Consider the following 20,618-nt stretch of genomic DNA (forward strand, 5'->3'; position numbering starts at 1 on the left):
TACTAATACTGCTTAAAATAATAATAATTTCGACAAGTAAAATGTTTAGAGAATTTAAATGTTAGAAAAATGTTAGAATTTAATAGTTACATTTATAAACAATGTAGGTTTGAAATTGCAAGTTTTACTGTTACAGTGCTGTCAACAGTTAAATGTGAGGTCAAGAAAGAGGTCTTTATTTTACTTTTTATAAAACAAGTATTTGTTTTCATTGAAGTCAAGAAAGGGTGACTATAAAGTGAGTTTTGGCAAAACAGGTATCATTGTCATGTTGACGTGGGTTATTGTCAGCAGCTGGGGAAAGTAACTAAAAAAGTAACTAGTAATCTAACTTAGTTACTTTTACAATTGAGTAATCAGTAAAGTAACTAAGTTACTTTTTCAAGGAGTAATCAGTAATCAGTAATTGGATTACTTTTTCAAAGTAACTGTGGCAACACTGCATTTACAACCCACTAAGTGGCCTCAAAGCACTTTAAAACTGTTTATCATCTTCAAGAATCAGTCAAAGTACTGCTAAAATGAGAATGTAGCCAATTGAAAACACTTTACTAACTGACCGACCGCTGAAAGTAACTCATAATTAGTAATTTAACTTAGGTACTGTTAAATTGAGTAATTGGTAAAGTAACTAAGGTACTTTCTCAAGGAGTAATCAGTAATTTGATTACTTTTTCAAAGTAACCATGGCAACACTGAAATTGAACAAATTTGCATTCACTTGTTAAAATATTAAGTTAAAAATTTTATGAGGAATCTACAGTAGTAGGTAGATCAGTGGGTTTAGGAGTTGGACTTGCAGTTTGTAGCAGATGTATCCCAAGAACAGACTGAAAGTGTAGAGTAGATTCTATGAGTCAATGAAGTTCTGTTGACAAGAACATGCAAAGAAAATTAACTTTTGTTGAGCTACTCACAGTCATAAGCTCTTATCTTAAAAAAAATAAATAAAAAATAATCATAATAATTGCAACTATGGGGAAAAACTCCAATACACAGCTGTCTATAATGTAAAGTATAAATGTTTAATCAATCAGCATTTAGTGTATTTTATTTATTTATTTTTATTTTGCAGCTTCTCAGATATGTGGATTTGACCCTTTTCTTTTACTATTGTTAAATGAAGTTTAACTGTTTTTGACTGGTTTGATTTAAAATCCCTTTAAACCACAAATGTGTTTAAAATTGGTTAAAGCACAGCTATTTCCTCATTTGAAGTGGTTCTAAATGCATTGAAAGCAATGGTAAAATGGTTTATACTGGTTTTCAATTGGCTACATTCTCATTTTAGCAGTATTTTCACTGATTCTCGGAGATGATAAAAGGTTTTAAAGTGCTTCTAGGCTACTTACTGAATTGTAAACCTGAGACTAGCTCAGTGTGAAATGGTGTGTTGTAAGCATCTTAAAGAAAAACAACAATCAAACTAGATTCAAACAGGCTACTGTAACTTGGTTTTGAGTAGTGGTCACAAAGATGACAGAATATATTTGAGTTTTGGATTTTTTGTTGGCAAAATAGGTAATTTGAAAATATTTCTTTTAGTTTTGAAAAAATTGAATAAGCAGTTAAGAGTAATTCATTAATCATAAAAATAATTGGCTGTTATTTGCAGACTTTCTATCACCTGTTCAACAGATTAACTCTGGATAATCCACTGACATAAATCTGAAGCCAGTTGCTTTGGTTCATCTCCCTCTTCCACTCTCTGCATCTAATTTAAGGATTGACCTGTCTGGTTTCTGTACGATGGACATTGATTTAGGAGACAGTTGACTGTGTCTACTAGATAGCAGTATCAAATGTGACACATGCAGCAGCCAGCATTAGGTCTCACGTCCACCTCCATACATTAGCCTCTCACTTCACAAAACCTTATTTACCCAACAGCCGTCCTACACTGGAAGAAACATTAAATTTGAAATCTTTGAAATCTTGGGGATGAAGACTGATTGGTTTGCAATCCCATACGCCCTCATCCATATGGATCAGAAACCACACTGATTGACCTAATTGGTTTAGTGATCTGGAATAATAAACAAAACAAGTGCTTCTTGCAGTTAGAATGTTTGATTCTTGAAATTACTGTTCTTATATGTGTAGAGTGTCTTGTAATAGCTGTGCATTAATGCTTATATTTAATTTAACTTATAGTATATTTTATTGTGTACCTAAAACATCAAACCTCCTGATATTTTGTGACATTGTTTTGCACTTGAAATGTAGGATATATCTGTTTTGCATGAGCAAAGGGATGCTTACTGTTGCTTATTCTACCATCAGGAACAATTTTTGTGATGCCCTTTGTAGCTTTTTGAAATAATTGATGCCGGTTGTCGTGTGTGTTCTTGGGCTATGTGACACTGACTTTGTGGTTATAATTTTCAGTGTGTTATAATGAACTGAAACCAGCCATGACTTCACAAGGCCACATGATTGCGTTATTAATCCAGTCTGTCTTGTCTGTCAGGTCATCAAAGCTCAAACGTGCAGGAGCAGCAGTACCTACTTCCAGTGGAAATTGACCCCTTGATAGGTAAGCTTTCATTTTTGCATGCATGTAAATGTGAAAGTGTACGCCTGTGAATGAATCCATGTACGTGTATTTTTTTTTCCACTGTGGATATTCGCATGTGTATGCATGAAAGTATTTTTGCGTGGATTTGTGTATGAATCCCGCTGGCATCTGGTTGACTCATGGCAGTCTGCAGTGCCGTGTCCCTGGACACTAGATTAGAGTTGTTTCTCAGCCTCTGCCCCAGTTCGCTCCTCATGATATAGGCCCTCACACTAAACCATTTGCATGCAAATTGGAATGCAATGAGCTGTGGCCTAGGCCGGCATTTCATCATCAACTCCCCCTTCTCCTTCTCCTTCTACGGTCCCTTTCCTCCCTCCCTTTCTGCATCCTCTTTGGTTTAATTTGAGCAGAGGGAAAGGACGCGTGTCAATGGGAATGAATATGAATGTGGTAATAATGTGTGATTGAGAATGCGCAGCGGATGGCTGTCAAGACAATATGGACGCCTCTCATCCTTCACGACTTGTTGATGAGCAGGAGAAGAGTGCCGAGCCGCAGTGATTTATGGGATACACCGGTGGAGCCTGGAGAGACCAGCCACTTTTATCTTCTTGCTCTTTTCTTTTTTCTTTTTTTTGACTCCATCGCTTTCTGCTGCTGCAATCTCGCACACATCTATGAGTGGACTGTTCATGTGCTTTTCTGTACGTTATTGTAGATGCCAGAAAGTACCTCATGTATTCATCTTTATGAAGTGCAGTATTTTTCAGCCTTAGTTCTTCTGTACGCACACACAGTCCAATTTTTATATATATATATATATATATATATATATATATATGAATTCCAAGCAAATAACATTCATTCCAAGGGTGTGAATAAAGTGAAGGCAAATAAAACCGGTGCAATTTGATTTTTTTTTTTTTTTTTTACACTGTTCATTGTAATATGTCGCAGACAGGAACGAGCGAAGCTCTTCAGCATCCGTTTGTGGCTTTTTACATCTTTTTACAACAGTGTTGTCCAGTTTGTGGCTTTTTCTCCACTGGTCAGATTTTTTGTGCCATTTCTGGTTTGTGCCTTCGTCTGCGCGGCGCTTCACTTATATTGGTATCAATTCAAATTTCCTGAGTCAGTTGCAGATTAGGTTTTTTGTTGCAGAGTTTTATCCGGAGTTGCTGGTTTGCCGCATTCATTTTTCCGCAACACCTTCTTCCTCTGTGACACACACTCACCTGTTAGGCCCTGTTCAGACTGGGGTTGGCAGTCCGATTCAGTCGGGGTTCAGGCTGAATGTGGCTTGAGCTGGATAGGTTTTTTTCTGAATGTGAAAGGTACAAATTGGATTTAAGCCGGATTGTTTAATGTTCAGCTCAGTCCACCTCTTTTGGATGTGGGTTAAGTGGAATTCGCTGAGTTCTGAACACAAATGTGGCTAGAATCCGGCTAGCTTGGGGATCATGACGTCAGACTTCCTTACTATGTTTGTGCGCCCACGGCGTCCTCTACACTGTAGTGACGCATAGTGCATCTGCAACAGCAAAGACAGCAAACAACCTTCTTTCTCTGTGGTGCCTTTTCGCCAAGAAAATCTTCCGGGTCCGTTTCCTTCCATGTGGTACACACCCACGCTCCCACATCCAGATCCATGCACGCAAACACACACACACACACACACACACACACACACACACACACACACACACACACACACACACACACACACACACACACACCTGGGCTCTCACTTTATTTTAGCATTTTTACATGGTTGGCTGAAGTGTCAAAAATTTTAAAACTGGTTGAAGTATTAGTTGGAACACTCGTACTGGACTTTGTCATTAGTTGTGACAAGACTGTGAGAATGTCAGTAAATTTGGATGCTTTGTAGCCATTGTTAGTACAACCAAGAAAAATGCAATATTTTGACTTAAGGCACCATAAATAAAAGCCGTAAATGTTGCATCTTTTAAACATTCATTCAACATGTTTTTTTTTTTGCTTTTGTGCACCTTGTAAAGAGTAAATTGTAACTATAGACTCCAAAGTGAGGTGTACATCTGTGCATTTTTATTTTCTAATTTCTTATCAGTTTATTTTTCTCCTCTTCGTTTCCAGCCTCTATCATGGGCGGTCACCGTCGCCAGATCTCAGACCTCCTGGACCAGAGCATTCAGATCAGCTCCCAATCTTTTGTCATCACAGCTGATAACCGCTTTATCCTTCTTTGTGGCTTCTGGGACAAGAGCTTCCGTGTCTACTCTACTGACACAGGTACAGAACATCCCCCAAATTAGTATATTGTTTATTTATCACATCCTTGTCTGCTGTGCAAAAGCCTAGGCTTGAACCCATAAAAGGTACTGAGTGAATATACAGATAGTTAAGTGATTTACTCCAGATTGTTGACACCATAACTCAAAAACAATAAATGTTATTGTCTTATAAATCTCCAAATTAAAAGGTCATATCCTGAGCATAAATTTATTAAAACGTTTGCTAACCTTGATGCATCAGTTAAATGTGATAACTTTGTTTTGCTGTTGTATTACCCCATTGTAGTCCAACTCACACACCATAAGGCATATGGGCACTCTAGATTTCTAATATCTTGTTTTGATGTCCGACAATGGTTATTTTCCTTTGACTTAAATATGTACTGTGCTTGCAGGAAGTGTGTCACTCTGTCATTATGAATGTGTGAGTGACTGTGTGTCTTGGATACTTGAATACACAAAGGTGAATTCAGACATTCTTACAAACAGACACTCTCAGGTCAAGGGTTCCTAAATGAAACTGTCTTCAGTTCCGTCTCTGCAGCTCTCCTCGCCGGCTCCTCTCCCCAGCCCTTTCAGAATCCTACACATCTATACAACAGGCTCAGTTTCAATTTCTGTAGGCCAGGCCCTTTGTGCCCCGAATAGAGGAGGGAGAGATGGAGGGATGAGAGCGGAGAGATAGCTCTATTGTGTGGCTGCCACCAGAGTGCACAACTGGAACGTGAACACTGTTTAATCGCACACACTCAACAGCTGCCGCCACGGCCCTCAAAGCCCCCAGGTTGCAGAGCATAGCACTTTTATCAATTACAAAACTTGATTGCCACGCTTGCAAAAAAAAAAAAAAAAAAATCAGGTACGCCTGTGTGTGCGCACAACCAGTTTAAGGTGTGTGTGTGTGTAGATTTGAATGTGCAGTCAAGCTCGGTAAATAGAACAGTATTACATAAACAGGTCACAAGGAAAAATGATTATTCCACAGCAATAACACGTTCACTTTACTGGTTCTTATGTGGACGCTGATTGAGGTTGGAGGTGGGGTGGGTGGAGGGGATGCTGTTTGAATTCATTATGTAGAAATTAATTTGTTACTTTGTCTTTCCTCCTTTGTCTTGCACATTCATGTTCTGCTCAGAATGTACGTCAGACATGCGTGTTGTCCTCCTGTATGTCTGTTATCAATCAATCAATCAATTTTTTTTATATAGCGCCAAATCACAAACAGTTGCCCCAAGGCGCTTTATATTGTAAGGCAAGGCCATACAATAATTATGTAAAACCCCAACGGTCAAAACGACCCCCTGTGAGCAAGCACTTGGCTACAGTGGGAAGGAAAAACTCCCTTTTAACAGGAAGAAACCTCCAGCAGAACCAGGCTCAGGGAGGGGCAGTCTTCTGCTGGGACTGGTTGGGGCTGAGGGAGAGAACCAGGAAAAAGACATGCTGTGGAGGGGAGCAGAGATCGATCACTAATGATTAAATGCAGAGTGGTGCATACAGAGCAAAAAGAGAAAGAAACAGTGCATCATGGGAACCCCCCAGCAGTTTACGTCTATAGCAGCATAACTAAGGGATGGTTCAGGGTCACCTGATCCAGCCCTAACTATAAGCTTTAGCAAAAAGGAAAGTTTTAAGCCTAATCTTAAAAGTAGAGAGGGTGTCTGTCTCCCTGATCTGAATTGGGAGCTGGTTCCACAGGAGAGGAGCCTGAAAGCTGAAAGCTCTGCCTCCCATTCTACTCTTACAAACCCTAGGAACTACAAGTAAGCCTGCAGTCTGAGAGCGAAGCGCTCTATTGGGGTGATATGGTACTACGAGGTCCCTAAGATAAGATGGGACCTGATTATTCAAAACCTTATAAGTAAGAAGAAGAATTTTAAATTCTATTCTAGAATTAACAGGAAGCCAATGAAGAGAGGCCAATATGGGTGAGATATGCTCTCTCCTTCTAGTCCCCGTCAGTACTCTAGCTGCAGCATTTTGAATTAACTGAAGGCTTTTTAGGGAACTTTTAGGACAACCTGATAATAATGAATTACAATAGTCCAGCCTAGAGGAAATAAATGCATGAATTAGTTTTTCAGCATCACTCTGAGACAAGACCTTTCTGATTTTAGAGATATTGCGTAAATGCAAAAAAGCAGTCCTACATATTTGTTTAATATGCGCTTTGAATGACATATCCTGATCAAAAATGACTCCAAGATTTCTCACAGTATTACTAGAGGTCAGGGTAATGCCATCCAGAGTAAGGATCTGGTTAGACACCATGTTTCTAAGATTTGTGGGGCCAAGTACAATAACTTCAGTTTTATCTGAGTTTAAAAGCAGGAAATTAGAGGTCATCCATGTCTTTATGTCTGTAAGACAATCCTGCAGTTTAGCTAATTGGTGTGTGTCCTCTGGCTTCATGGATAGATAAAGCTGGGTATCATCTGCGTAACAATGAAAATTTAAGCAATACCGTCTAATAATACTACCTAAGGGAAGCATGTATAAAGTGAATAAAATTGGTCCTAGCACAGAACCTTGTGGAACTCCATAATTAACTTTAGTCTGTGAAGAAGATTCCCCATTTACATGAACAAATTGTAATCTATTAGACAAATATGATTCAAACCACCGCAGCGCAGTGCCTTTAATACCTATGGCATGCTCTAATCTCTGTAATAAAATTTTATGGTCAACAGTATCAAAAGCAGCACTGAGGTCTAACAGAACAAGCACAGAGATGAGTCCACTGTCCGAGGCCATAAGATCATTTGTAACCTTCACTAATGCTGTTTCTGTACTATGATGAATTCTAAAACCTGATTGAAACTCTTCAAATAGACCATTCCTCTGCAGATGATCAGTTAGCTGTTTTACAACTACCCTTTCAAGAATTTTTGAGAGAAAAAGAAGGTTGGAGATTGGCCTATAATTAGCTAAGATAGCTGGGTCAAGTGATGGCTTTTTAAGTAATGGTTTAATTACTGCCACCTTAAAAGCCTGTGGTACATAGCCAACTAACAAAGATAGATTGATCATATTTAAGATCGAAGCATTAAATAATGGTAGGGCTTCCTTGAGCAGCCTGGTAGGAATGGGGTCTAATAAACATGTTGATGGTTTGGATGAAGTAACTAATGAAAATAACTCAGACAGAACAATCGGAGAGAAAGAGTCTAACCAAATACCGGCATCACTGAAAGCAGCCAAAGATAACGATACGTCTTTGGGATGGTTATGAGTAATTTTTTCTCTAATAGTTAAAATTTTGTTAGCAAAGAAAGTCATGAAGTCATTACTAGTTAAAGTTAATGGAATACTCAGTTCAATAGAGCTCTGACTCTTTGTCAGCCTGGCTACAGTGCTGAAAAGAAACCTGGGGCTGTTCTTATTTTCTTCAATTAGTGATGAGTAGAAAGATGTCCTAGCTTTACGGAGGGCTTTTTTTATAGAGCAACAGACTCTTTTTCCAGGCTAAGTGAAGATCTTCTAAATTAGTGAGACGCCATTTCCTCTCCAACTTACGAGTTATCTGCTTTAAGCTACGAGTTTGTGAGTTATACCACGGAGTCAGGCACTTCTGATTTAAAGCTCTCTTTTTCAGAGGAGCTACAGCATCCAAAGTTGTCTTCAATGAGGATGTAAAACTATTGACGAGATACTCTATCTCACTTACAGAGTTTAGGTAGCTACTCTGCACTGTGTTGGTATATGGCATTAGAGAACATAAAGAAGGAATCATATCCTTAAACCTAGTTACAGCGCTTTCTGAAAGACTTCTAGTGTAATGAAACTTATTCCCCACTGCTGGGTAGTCCATCAGAGTAAATGTAAATGTTATTAAGAAATGATCAGACAGAAGGGAGTTTTCAGGGAATACTGTTAAGTCTTCTATTTCCATACCATAAGTCAGAACAAGATCTAAGATATGATTAAAGTGGTGGGTGGACTCATTTACTTTTTGAGCAAAGCCAATAGAGTCTAATAATAGATTAAATGCAGTGTTGAGGCTGTCATTCTCAGCATCTGTGTGGATGTTAAAATCGCCCACTATAGTTATCTTATCTGAGCTAAGCACTAAGTCAGACAAAAGGTCTGAAAATTCACAGAGAAACTCACAATAACGACCAGGTGGACGATAGATAATAACAAATAAAACTGGTTTTTGGGACTTCCAATTTGGATGGACAAGACTAACAGTCAAGCTTTCAAATGAATTAAAGCTCTGTCTGGGTTTTTGATTAATTAATAAGCTGGAATGGAAGATTGCTGCTAATCCTCCGCCTCGGCCTGTGCTACGAGCATTCTGACAGTTAGTGTGACTCGGGGGTGTTGACTCATTTAAACTAACATATTCATCCCGCTGTAACCAGGTTTCTGTAAGGCAGAATAAATCAATATGTTGATCAATTATTATATCATTTACCAACAGGGACTTAGAAGAGAGAGACCTAATGTTTAATAGACCACATTTAACTGTTTTAGTCTGTGGTGCAGCTGAAGGTGCTATAATATTTTTTCTTTTTGAATTTTTATGCTTAAATAGATTTTTGCTGGTTATTGGTGGTCTGGGAGCAGGCACCGTCTCTACGGGGATGGGGTAATGAGGGGATGGCAGGGGGAGAGAAGCTGCAGAGAGGTGTGTAAGACTACAACTCTGCTTCCTGGTCCCAACCCTGGATAGTCACGGTTTGGAGGATTTAAGAAAATTGGCCAGATTTCTAGAAATGAGAGCTGCTCCATCAAAAGTGGGATGGATGCCGTCTCTCCTAACAAGACCAGGTTTTCCCCAGAAGCTTTGCCAATTATCTATGAAGCCCACCTCATTTTTTGGACACCACTCAGACAGCCAGCAATTCAGGGAGAACATGCGGCTAAACATGTCACTCCCGGTCCGATTGGGGAGGGGCCCAGAGAAAACTACAGAGTCCGACATTGTTTTTGCAAAGTTACACACCGATTTAATGTTAATTTTAGTGACCTCCGATTGGCGTAACCGGGTGTCATTACTGCCGACGTGAATTACAATCTTACCAAATTTACGCTTAGCCTTAGCCAGCAGTTTCAAATTTCCTTCAATGTCGCCTGCTCTGGCCCCGGAAGACAATTGACTATGGTTGCTGGTGTCGCTAACTTCACATTTTGCAAAACAGAGTCGCCAATAACCAGAGTTTGATCCTCGGCGGGTGTGTCGTCGAGTGGGGAAAAACGGTTAGAATTGTGAACGGGTTGGCGGTGTACACGGGGCTTCTGTTTAGAACTACGCTTCCTCCTCACAGTCACCCAGTCGGCCTGCTTTCCCGGCTGCTCGGGATCTGCCAGGGGGTAACTAACGGCGGCTAAGCTACCTTGGTCCGCACTGACTACAGGGGCCTGGCTAGCTGTAGAATTTTCCAAGGTGCGGAGCCGTTATGTCCGTATGTAGTCGGGCAGTGACACAGTTTTTGTAATTACCCTATCAGTGCTGTGTGTGTGTGTGTGTGTGTGTGTGTGTGTGTGTGTGTGTGTGTGTGTGTGTGTGTGTGTGTGTGTGTGTGTGTGTGTGTGTGTGTGTGTGTGTGTGTGTGTGTGTGTGTGTGTGTGTGTCTCTGTAAACAAAGAAAACAAACAAAAAAGACTGGATGTGTTTTCACCAAAATTGGTGGGAATATTACTTGGGTAGATATCTCAAGATCTGTGTAAGCCTGATCCCGGTGTCACAGACTGAACGGTCCGCCCTGCCTCCACTGCTCATGCGTCATTTCTGAGCTCAACCGCTCGTCTATGACAGAGTCTCTACACCCAACGCGATCAAATGGATAAATGTGATCATTAACCATCAGATGACAAGGTAAAACCTCTTAAATCATTCTAAAGCCAGTTTTAAGCAGAAACAAAGCTGTTTTAAGCAGAAATGAGGTGATACTCTGTGACTCTTTGAAATGGTCGGCGCACAGTGAATGCATCAGCTAGCAGCTCGTGTAGCTGCGGCGCTTTGATCACTTCCTCTGTCTTTATGATGAAATAATGCTGAATTTATGTGGAAATGATTATTATACAAAAGCGTCAGATATCTGTCACTGAGACAGATGATGACTGGAGTTTAAAGCAGAAACAAGGTGATAATCTGTGAACCACGGCTAATGACGCATGTGCAGTGAAGGCAGGGGGGACCGATTTTTAGGGGGAACTGTTCAGTTGGCGACACCGGTACATCTTGGGAGCTAAGCACAGTGGGACCCGGTTAGTACTTGGATGGGAAGACCTCTTCAGAAGACCTGGGGCTGTGTGTGTTTCTCCAGGTAAAACTAGAGTTGGGTCAGGAAGTGCATCCAGCATGAAACTTGTGCCAGATCCCATTGCAGATCTGTGCTGTGGTGAACCTGCTCAAAACGGTATCAGCCGCAAGGGAAACAGATCGAGTATTTTAAGATAATTAACTTTTGGAGACGATCAGAATGTCAAGGTCAACAAAAGCATGGTGCAGAAAACCTTTTTGTTTTGCTATATCTCTGCAACGAATAGGACTAGAGAGATGATCCAAAGTTTATATTGATCAGCAAAAATTTGTGATTGATTGGTATAAGTGGTGTCTTGATGAAGTCATAAAAGGAGTGAGTTAATGATTGTTCAGAGCGCACAGGTTTTTATCAGCCCTCTGATTCCTTTCATTTTCCCTCTGTACACTGTGTACACAACTGTACACAGTTGGAATTTAATTTTTCCAAGTCACTGAATATGTTTTGGACAATATTTACATCATCATCATTAAAAAATACAACCAGTCTGGTATACTGTTTGATAAACCTGTCCAGAGTAGGCAGTTCTCAAAAACTGAGTAACCATGTAAGAAAATATCGAGGGACATCATCAAGGAAACTAAAACGCACACGGTTAAACATTTAAAAAAAACCTTTATTTTTATTGCCTTAGTAATTTAAAAACTTTAAAAACAAAAGCACTGAGATGTTTTAGTAACACATCTTCGTCAGGAAGTCAGAGGAATTTGTCATTTTTATTTGAAGAAAAACAGGGAACTCTTCCAGTTCTGGATTCTACCTAATTGTGTGCCAAATTTGGTCTAAATTGGGTTGAAAATCAAATTACTTGAGCTTGACCACAATTAATTTTTTGACAAATTTCTGGAGCCATCCTTGATTAGCATCCCAGGTTTTGGAGAAATTAGCAAAATGACCTGGGAGGAGTAGGGCAACAAACAGGCATGACCTTGACCCCAATAATTGACCTTTGCAAAATTTAAACTGGCCTGAACAAGTCAAGAACCCACCTACATATCTATGCTAAAGTTTGGTTCAAATCGAACTGAAAAACAGTTTTGTCCTTTAACCCCAATAATTGACCTTGGGTAATTCTGATGCAGACAAAATTGCAGACAATTTTAAGAGCAATTCTTGTGTCAATCTACATGCACACAGTAAGTCTTGTGGAATTTAGCCAATGTACTTTGGAGGAATAGTGGAATAAACAGCCAAACACCTCTCATTAACTTTCATGTTTTGTGTATTTGAGTGAAACAGCACCACCACTGGATAAATAGAGAGCTTCTGGTGTAGAAATTTGTTCCAGTTGTTGACCAGTTTGCACTTTTTTCTCTTGTCTTTGTGTATTTCTAGCTTTCAGATCATCTAATTGGACCATAAAATAATGAAATTTACTGACTTTAATATTATGTTTTGAATAGGATGCTGATTGTTTTTTAGTCCTGTGGATTAAAATCAAGATCCTTGCATGGTCCACTGTCCAATTTTCTGAAAAATTGCTCAATTAATCTTTCTGAAATTTGGTACAGACAGTCCTTTGGAGAATGTCTGGTCATGGTAAGATGGACTTTCTGAATTAATCCTTGTGGGTCCCCCAGGGCCCCCAAGAAGGGCAAAATAAATAAATAAATGCCATTTTTTATTGCAGAAAAACTTTCCTCAAATTTTCTATATAGATCCTTTTAGAGCCTGAAAAATGTCATCCTCAAATCATGTTAAGGACCTGCAGGATTCCCCCCACCCCCACCACCACCACCACTTCTCAGTTTACTGCTGCAAAACCTTTTTTTCCTGATAATTCTGCATATAGATTCCTTGAGTAAATGTCAGCCTTCACAAAAATTTTAATTGGCCTTGAGTTATTCTAAAGGCCAGGTCTCCGTAACTTACTTAATGCCATATTTGGTTAAAATGACTCTTTGTTTGTCCAAAGGACTTCAGTCTCTTGACTCTATTTTTGTTTTGTTTTGCATTAGGATATTAGTGACTATACTGCAGTCTATTTTTAAAGACTCCCTCCCCACCCTGCCTATAATACAGTGTGTATTGTAGCTGTTTCTGCTGCAGAGAATGTCAAACATTTAATGTCTTTGATGTCTATGTTGTTATTCATAAATTTAATCAGTGACCCGCCCGCTTTTCTAATGACTGTCAGCTTTGCAGCGAGTCACATCTTGGTTATCTGGTGGACAGTGATGCTGTCACCCAGACAGAAATGTCATGTACTGCTGAGTGTAATGAGTATTGGGCAGAAAGACAGCAGAACTGTGGTCTGCAATTCTGACAGCAATTAACCTCTTTAAATACACACATGGTGCACACTGCTCATGCACTCAGTGGGGGCAAATATTTATTCTTTGGTGGAAATAGCTAGAACTGTAACCTTGTGTGGCTCTTGTATCACCGAGCAGACAGATGATGAGCAACAGTGTGGCGGGATGTTGAGGAGAAGAGCATCTAATAAAACGGTGGAGACGCGGCCTTTGCATTAAAGTGAGCTCGAAAATGTTTGTATGCTTTTGCAGGAAAGCTGACGCAGATAGTGTTTGGGCACCGTGATGTGGTGACGTGTCTGGCCCGATCCGAGTCGTACATTGGAGGAGATTGTTACGTCCTGTCAGGCTCCAGAGATGCAACCCTGCTGCTGTGGTACTGGAACGGAAAACACAGCAGCATAGGAGAGAGTCCAGGCAGTGAGTCCACACACGCACACACGCACACACGCACACACACACACACACACACACACACACACACACACACACACACACACACACACACACACAGAGACACACACACACAGACATTCTGAGTGCTCACGCTCCCAGACAGTTGTGACTGTGTGATTTACGGCCTCCCTCTGCAAAGTAACAAGTAGTTTCGTCTGACCAGGCTGGGTCTCCTGCATACAGATTGGATTTCGTAGTACTGTCTCACCAGGAGCAGCTTTTTGATAATGTGTGTGTAAGACTGTGTGTGCGTGTGTGATTCTGTCTTTAGTGCAAGTGAAAGTGAGCGCCACTTAGATACGTTAACTGTGATGTTGGGGGTCGGCAGCCCGGCACATGAAAGTTCACCACCGTCCGTGGGCCAAGGGGTCACGTTGCTCGATAAAAGTGAAAAATGTCACAGGCCTCGGCAGCATTACCACAACATGTGGCAACAGCCCTGATCAAAGCTTCACACGCACACTGCAGAATACGCACTGCTAATTTAGCCAAAACACGTTGGCGTGCGTGTTGTAAAGTGATCTGTTAGAAATGGGCTGTAGTTTATGACAAACTACAATTTAGTTAAAAAGCCACGTTGGTTTTTGATGGGAAGACGGAACAAGTGATACTTAACTCATATTCTTAGCTTCAGACAATGACGTTGAGGAAACTGTTTTGCTAGCACACAGTATCCACCCCTGCCCCCTTTAAAAATAAATTATGCTAATTACCACAGCTTTTTTCATATATATATATATATATATGCACACACACACACACATACATTAGAGCTGTTAATGTCAGCGATAACAGGTTAATGCACATTACTTTTAATGGCACTAATCTTATTTGATGTGTGATTAGCTCCACGAAGAAAGTTTAAAACCATATATTGCTTCAAATACATACCAAGTCTGTTTCCTTTGATATTAACTTCCTCCCGGCCAATCATGTAGCAATTTTTGCAAAAAATTTGAGTTTTTCCTCACCACCTTTCTAACTCCTGTTAACAGAGACAATGCACAGGTGTGGAGCCAGATAGAGGATTTCATGAAGATGACACACAACAAAAAATTAAAATTTCATTTGCACCTAAAAAAAAAAAAAAAAAAAGGTACAATTTTAGAGTGATTTGTCCTTTAGAATGATGCAGCTGAAACTCAAAACCTTTTGAAAATTATATTACAACATCTGACTAGCACCTGCACACCAAAACTGATGCCAAAAACTGAAGCAGAGAAGTTCTGGAGAGGTATGTGTCTAAAGTAATATTTTGGCAAAATCTCCAAATTGGCCACATTTGGCACATTGTGGTCCATTTCAGATTTCTGATACCAAACTATACTACTCGTGTTGTTTCACTTACATGTCACTATAGGTATTCATTTAATCTATTTATAGCTGTTTTTTGAGTTTGCTTTGAAAAAAAAAAAAAAAATCCACCACACAAAACTCCACTGCGTCTCAGTACGTAATGCTCAGTGTCCCTCTGAACACACAATCAATGTTAGGCATAGCTTTATCTCAGGAACCTATTGACACCTCTATCGAATCATCAGAGCCAGTAGAATGGACTTGCAGTCCCCAAATTTATGTCAGCAACACAAAAAAGAATACAGATCATGCGCCAAGAGAAATCACTGCTTTACTCCCCAGTGTGCTCCATCTGTCGGAATGAAAAGTTGGCAAAAACTCTCCAGAATCATCTCAGTGTGACACAGGGGCACGGGATTAACATTTTTCAAATGGATTTATGCAGTGGAACATGATTTATCATCACAAAACAGCAAAGGTAGGATGTTATTTCTGGTTATGGCTGTGTGAAGTTTAATTTTGGTCTTTTTTGCTGGTGGTTCAGTGAATTTTGGATGAAGAGTAATAAAACAAAAGCACAAACACAAATGCCGGTTTTCTGGCGTGCACCATTAACATCTTTTTCCTGCTTGTTCATTTAGTTGCTTGGTGTTGGAAATGTGTTTTGCTTCAGTAGAAATGGTTCTTTTGGGCTTTTAGTTGAGCTTGTAACTGTTAAGTGAATATGCAACATGCCTTGGTTGCTACATGTTTAACATGGATTTAAATGTTTTTGTTTTTTTGTTTTTTGCTGGAAGCACTGCAGCCCCCAGTCCAGTGGGCACTCGGGTTTAAGTTGTGCCATTTATAAATTGTGCTTAAATCAGTAATATATTTGACAGTCGTAGAATTGTCAGACTTTGGAGATGTTAGCCATTAAATAGCAAATGCATAAAAATGTAAAAGATAGATAAAAAAGGGATTTGGCAGTTTGACCCCTTTAATGATTATATTATTTGGTCCGAGACCATTTTTTTTTTCTAATCTACTTACTGAACATTAAAATCTGGATAAGAAACATCACAAATCAAACATTTTTTGCGAAATTTTAAACCTGTAAGAGTTCTATGTGGCTGTTACTATTAACCATTAAAGTTAAACCAGTGTTTCACTGCAGTTCATCAGTTTACGCACAAAATCTCTGAAAATAACTGAAAGATATGACTTTCAGTTATTAAACAAGTTACCATATCCACCCCCTTTTTCTTTCTTTTTCTGAAAAAGGTTGGTTAAACGCCCACCTGAATTTTTTTTTTTTTTTAATGAAAGTTCATTATGCGTCCACCCTAAGCTAAATTGATTTTGTGACCCCAACCCATCGTAAAATGCAAAAGAAAATAAAAGTGTTTTCACAATGTTTTTCTTGATTTAAAAACAATCAACACATTATTGGTGCTGGAAGTAGTTAATCTATATCGATATATATATATATATATATATATATATATATATATACACTCAACAAAAATATAAACGCAACACTTTTGGTTTTGCTCCCATTTTGTTTGAGATGAACTCAAAGATCTAAAACTTTTTCCACATACACAATATCACCATTTCCCTCAAATATTGTTCACAAACCAGTCTAAATCTGTGATAGTGAGCACTTCTCCTTTGCTGAGATAATCCATCCCACCTCACAGGTGTGCCATATCAAGATGCTGATTAGACACCATGATTAGTGCACAGGTGTGCCTTAGACTGCCCACAATAAAAGGCCACTCTGAAAGGTGCAGCTTTATCACACAGCACGCCACAGATGTCGCAAGATTTGAGGGAGCGTGCAATTGGCATGCTGACATGCCAATTGCACGCTCCACAGCATGTCTTTTTCCTGGTTCTCTCCCTCAGCCCCAACCAGTCCCAGCAGAAGACTGCCCCTCCCTGAGCCTGGTTCTGCTGGAGGTTTCTTCCTGTTAAAAGGGAGTTTTTCCTTCCCACTGTAGCCAAGTGCTTGCTCACAGGAGGTCGTTTTGACCGTTGGGGTTTTACATAATTATTGTATGGCCTTGCCTTACAATATAAAGCGCCTTGGGGCAACTGTTTGTTGTGATTTGGCGCTATATAAAAAAATTGATTGATTGATTGATTGACAGCAGGAATGTCAACCAGAGCTGTTGCTCGTGTATTGAATGTTCATTTCTCTACCATAAGCCGTCTCCAAAGGCGTTTCAGAGAATTTGGCAGTACATCCAACCAGCCTCACAACCGCAGACCACGTGTAACCACACCAGCCCAGGACCTTCACATCCAGCATGTTCACCTCCAAGATTGTCTGAGACCAGCCACTCGGACAGCTGCTGAAACAATCGGTTTGCATAACCAAAGAATTTCTGCACAAACTGTCAGAAACCGTCTCAAGGAAGCTCATCTGCATGCTTGTCGTCCTCATCGGGGTCTCGACTCCAGTTCGTCGTCGTAACCGACTTGAGTGGGCAAATGCTCACATTCGCTGGCGTTTGGCACGTTAGAGAGGTGTTCTCTTCATGGATGAAGCCCGGTTCACACTGTTCAGGGTAGATGGCAGACAGCGTGTGTGGCGTCGTGTGGGTGAGCGGTTTTCTGATGTCAATGTTGTGGATCGAGTGGCCCATGGTGGCGGTGGGGTTATGGTATGGGCAGGCGTCTGTTATGGACGAAGAACACAGGTGCATTTTATTGATGGCATTTTGAATGCACAGAGATGCCGTGACAAGATCCTGAGGCCCATTGTTGTGCCATACATCCAAGAACATCACCTCATGTTGCAGCAGGATAATGCACGGCCCCATGTTGCAAGGATCTGTACACAATTCTTGGAAGCTGAAAATGTCCCAGTTCTTGCATGGCCGGCATGCTCACCGGACATGTCACCCATTGAGCATGTTTGGGATGCTCTGGACCGGCGTATACGACAGCATGTACCAGTTCCTGCCAATATCCAGCAACTTCGCACAGCCATTGAAGAGGAGTGGACCAACATTCCGCAGGCCACAATTGACAACCTGATCAACTTTATGCGAAGGAGATGTGTTGCACTGCATGAGGCAAATGGTGGTCACACCAGATACTGACTGGTATCCCCCCCAATAAAACAAAACTGCACCTTTCAGAGTGGCCTTTTATTGTGGGCAGTCTAAGGCACACCTGTGCACTAATCATGGTGTCTAATCAGCATCTTGGTATGGCACACCTGTGAGGTGGGATGGATTATCTCAGCAAAGGAGAAGTGCTCACTATCACAAATTTAGACTGGTTTGTGAACAATATTTGAGGGAAATGGTGATATTGTGTATGTGGAAAAAGTTTTAGATCTTTGAGTTCATCTCATACAAAATGGGAGCAAAACCAAAAGTGTTGCGTTTATATTTTTGTTGAGTGTATATATATATATATGCAGTCACACTCACTGGCCACTTTATTAGGTACACCTTGCTAGTACCGGATTACACTCCCGTTTTCCTTCAGAACTGCCTTAATTCTTCATGGCATAGATTCAACAAGGTGTTGGAAACATTACTCAGAGGTGTTGGTCCATATTGATACAATAGCATCATGCAGTCCTCTGCCCATTCTCCTCTGACATCAACCAGGCACTTGTGTCCACACAACTGCTGCTCATTAGATATTTTCTCTTTTTCTGGCCATTCTCTGTAAACCCTAGAGATGGTTGTGCCTGAAAATCCCAGTAGATCAGCAGTTTGTGAAATACTCAGACCAGCCAGTCTGGCACCAACAACCACACCGCGTTCAAAGTTACTTAATTCCCCTTTCATCCCATTCTAATGCTCACTTTGAACTTCAACAAGTCATCTCCACCATGTCTAGATGCATAAATGCAATCAGTTGCTGCCATGTGATTGGCTGATTTGTGTTAAACAATTGAACAGGTGTACCTAATAAAGTGGTGTGTGTGTGTGTGTGTGTGTGTGTGTGTGTGTGTGTGTGTGTGTGTGTGTGTGTGTGTGTGTGTGTGTGTGTGTGTGTGTGTGTGTGTGTGTGTGTGTGTGTGTGTGATTTAGACACACTTTCCCATTCAAGTGAATGGGAAAGTGTGTCTAACCTTTTGTGTATATGTAGGTTTGCACATATGTATATGTGTGTATACATATATATGTATGTACGTGTGTGTGCTACTTGTCAAACATTTGGACACACTTTCTTGTCCATTTGAATAGGAAAGTGTGTCCAAACCTCTTACTGGTGCTGTGTGATATAATTAAATATCAAAATAAATCGGGACTTTTTGTTGCTATTTGTAGATGGGAGTTTTGCTGAGTTTCGTTTGAAAAGGAAAATCAGTTGAGCTTGAAGTTCAGATGATTTTCCAATCTGACAACTGTTCTGTTTTGGAGCAGAGGGTTCCATCTTACTGGAACTCATTTTCACAGAACTTGTTGACAAAGGGTTTTGCAGCCAATGCAGATGAAAGACAAGCGGCTAATTTGGGTCAAGGACCAGGAAATGTCCATTTAAAATTGCACACACAGTGATTTGGAGCATGAAATAATTTCTTCAAAAGACAGTGAAAAAGGCGGACTGAACTGGCAATAAAAAGCCAATATGATGATGACCGCGTTGACAGAGGTGTGCACTCTGAGCGCACTGCTGGTTCAGGTGACTTATGTTTGCATGTGGATTATCATTTTATTTATTTTACTGATGGTGAAATTTAAATGATAAAATATCTGTTGTGTCACCGTTTACCTGCATGATTTTTGGTGGTAATGAACACAGGATTTGCTGCACGGTTGGTGTGCTGCAGTTAACATACCGTTATAAAAGGAGCAGAGAAAGCAGTCATCATTCCAAAGCCCTCACCACCACAATGTGATGCTCCATTGCCCTCAACCGCAGACATCAGACACACAAAAGTACATACAGACAGACGGCACAGATTTCTTTATTCCTCTTCCAAGAAGGAAAAAAAGAGCCCAGAGCCTTCAGTCTACACATTACACATTCCTCTTGATGCATTATGCTCTGTTAACATCACACACACTTCATAAGCTTGACACAAATGCCTCTGAATGGCTGACACGCACATGTACATGTTGACATATACACAATTTCTCAGACGCCACTGCCATCTGCTGGCAGCCAGGGGAGAGTCTCCCACCTCCTGTGAGGTTTTTACTCATAAATCAGCTGTTTCTAATGTGGGTTTGAGTAATCAGAGTGTAGCGGTTAAAATTTAGCTTTTAAAGACATCAATAATTTGAGGACAAGCTGAATTTGATGCAGTGATGGGAACGCTTTTGTGCACCTTTGAGCTTTAGCATGTTAAAACATTTTTATGACATCAAATAAGGTACAAAAATTCGGGGTTCTTTATATATATTTTTAAATGACACCCTTTTAAAAAAATTGTTATAAAAAATCTAAAGTGAAAAAAGTTCAAAGGTGCACTAGCTTTTTTAAATCAGTGTAGACTTTTATTGCACATTTTGTCCACACCTGCTTGATGTAGGTTTTGATTTGGATTACAGTCAGATGCACCCTTAATGTAAACCAAATGGTTACA

The 20,618-nt window shown here is 40.2% G+C and overlaps 1 protein-coding gene across 9 annotated transcripts in view; it reads left to right on the forward strand.

Annotated features, from left to right (window-relative positions):
* The window catches only part of lrba (LPS responsive beige-like anchor protein), a 395,517-nt gene that overhangs the window by 356,660 nt on the left and 18,239 nt on the right, over window positions 1–20,618 (forward strand). For all 9 annotated transcript variants that reach the window (XM_034188370.1, XM_034188371.1, XM_034188368.1 and 6 more), the window contains 3 exons: window positions 2,471–2,536; window positions 4,640–4,795; window positions 13,577–13,744. In XM_034188370.1, coding sequence (XP_034044261.1) covers window positions 2,471–2,536; window positions 4,640–4,795; window positions 13,577–13,744 — 390 coding nt within the window. The remainder of the gene's footprint in view (window positions 1–2,470; window positions 2,537–4,639; window positions 4,796–13,576; window positions 13,745–20,618) is intronic.

The sequence above is a fragment of the Thalassophryne amazonica genome, chromosome 15, assembly GCF_902500255.1.
Source record: "Thalassophryne amazonica chromosome 15, fThaAma1.1, whole genome shotgun sequence".
NCBI classification, from domain to species: domain Eukaryota; kingdom Metazoa; phylum Chordata; class Actinopteri; order Batrachoidiformes; family Batrachoididae; genus Thalassophryne; species Thalassophryne amazonica.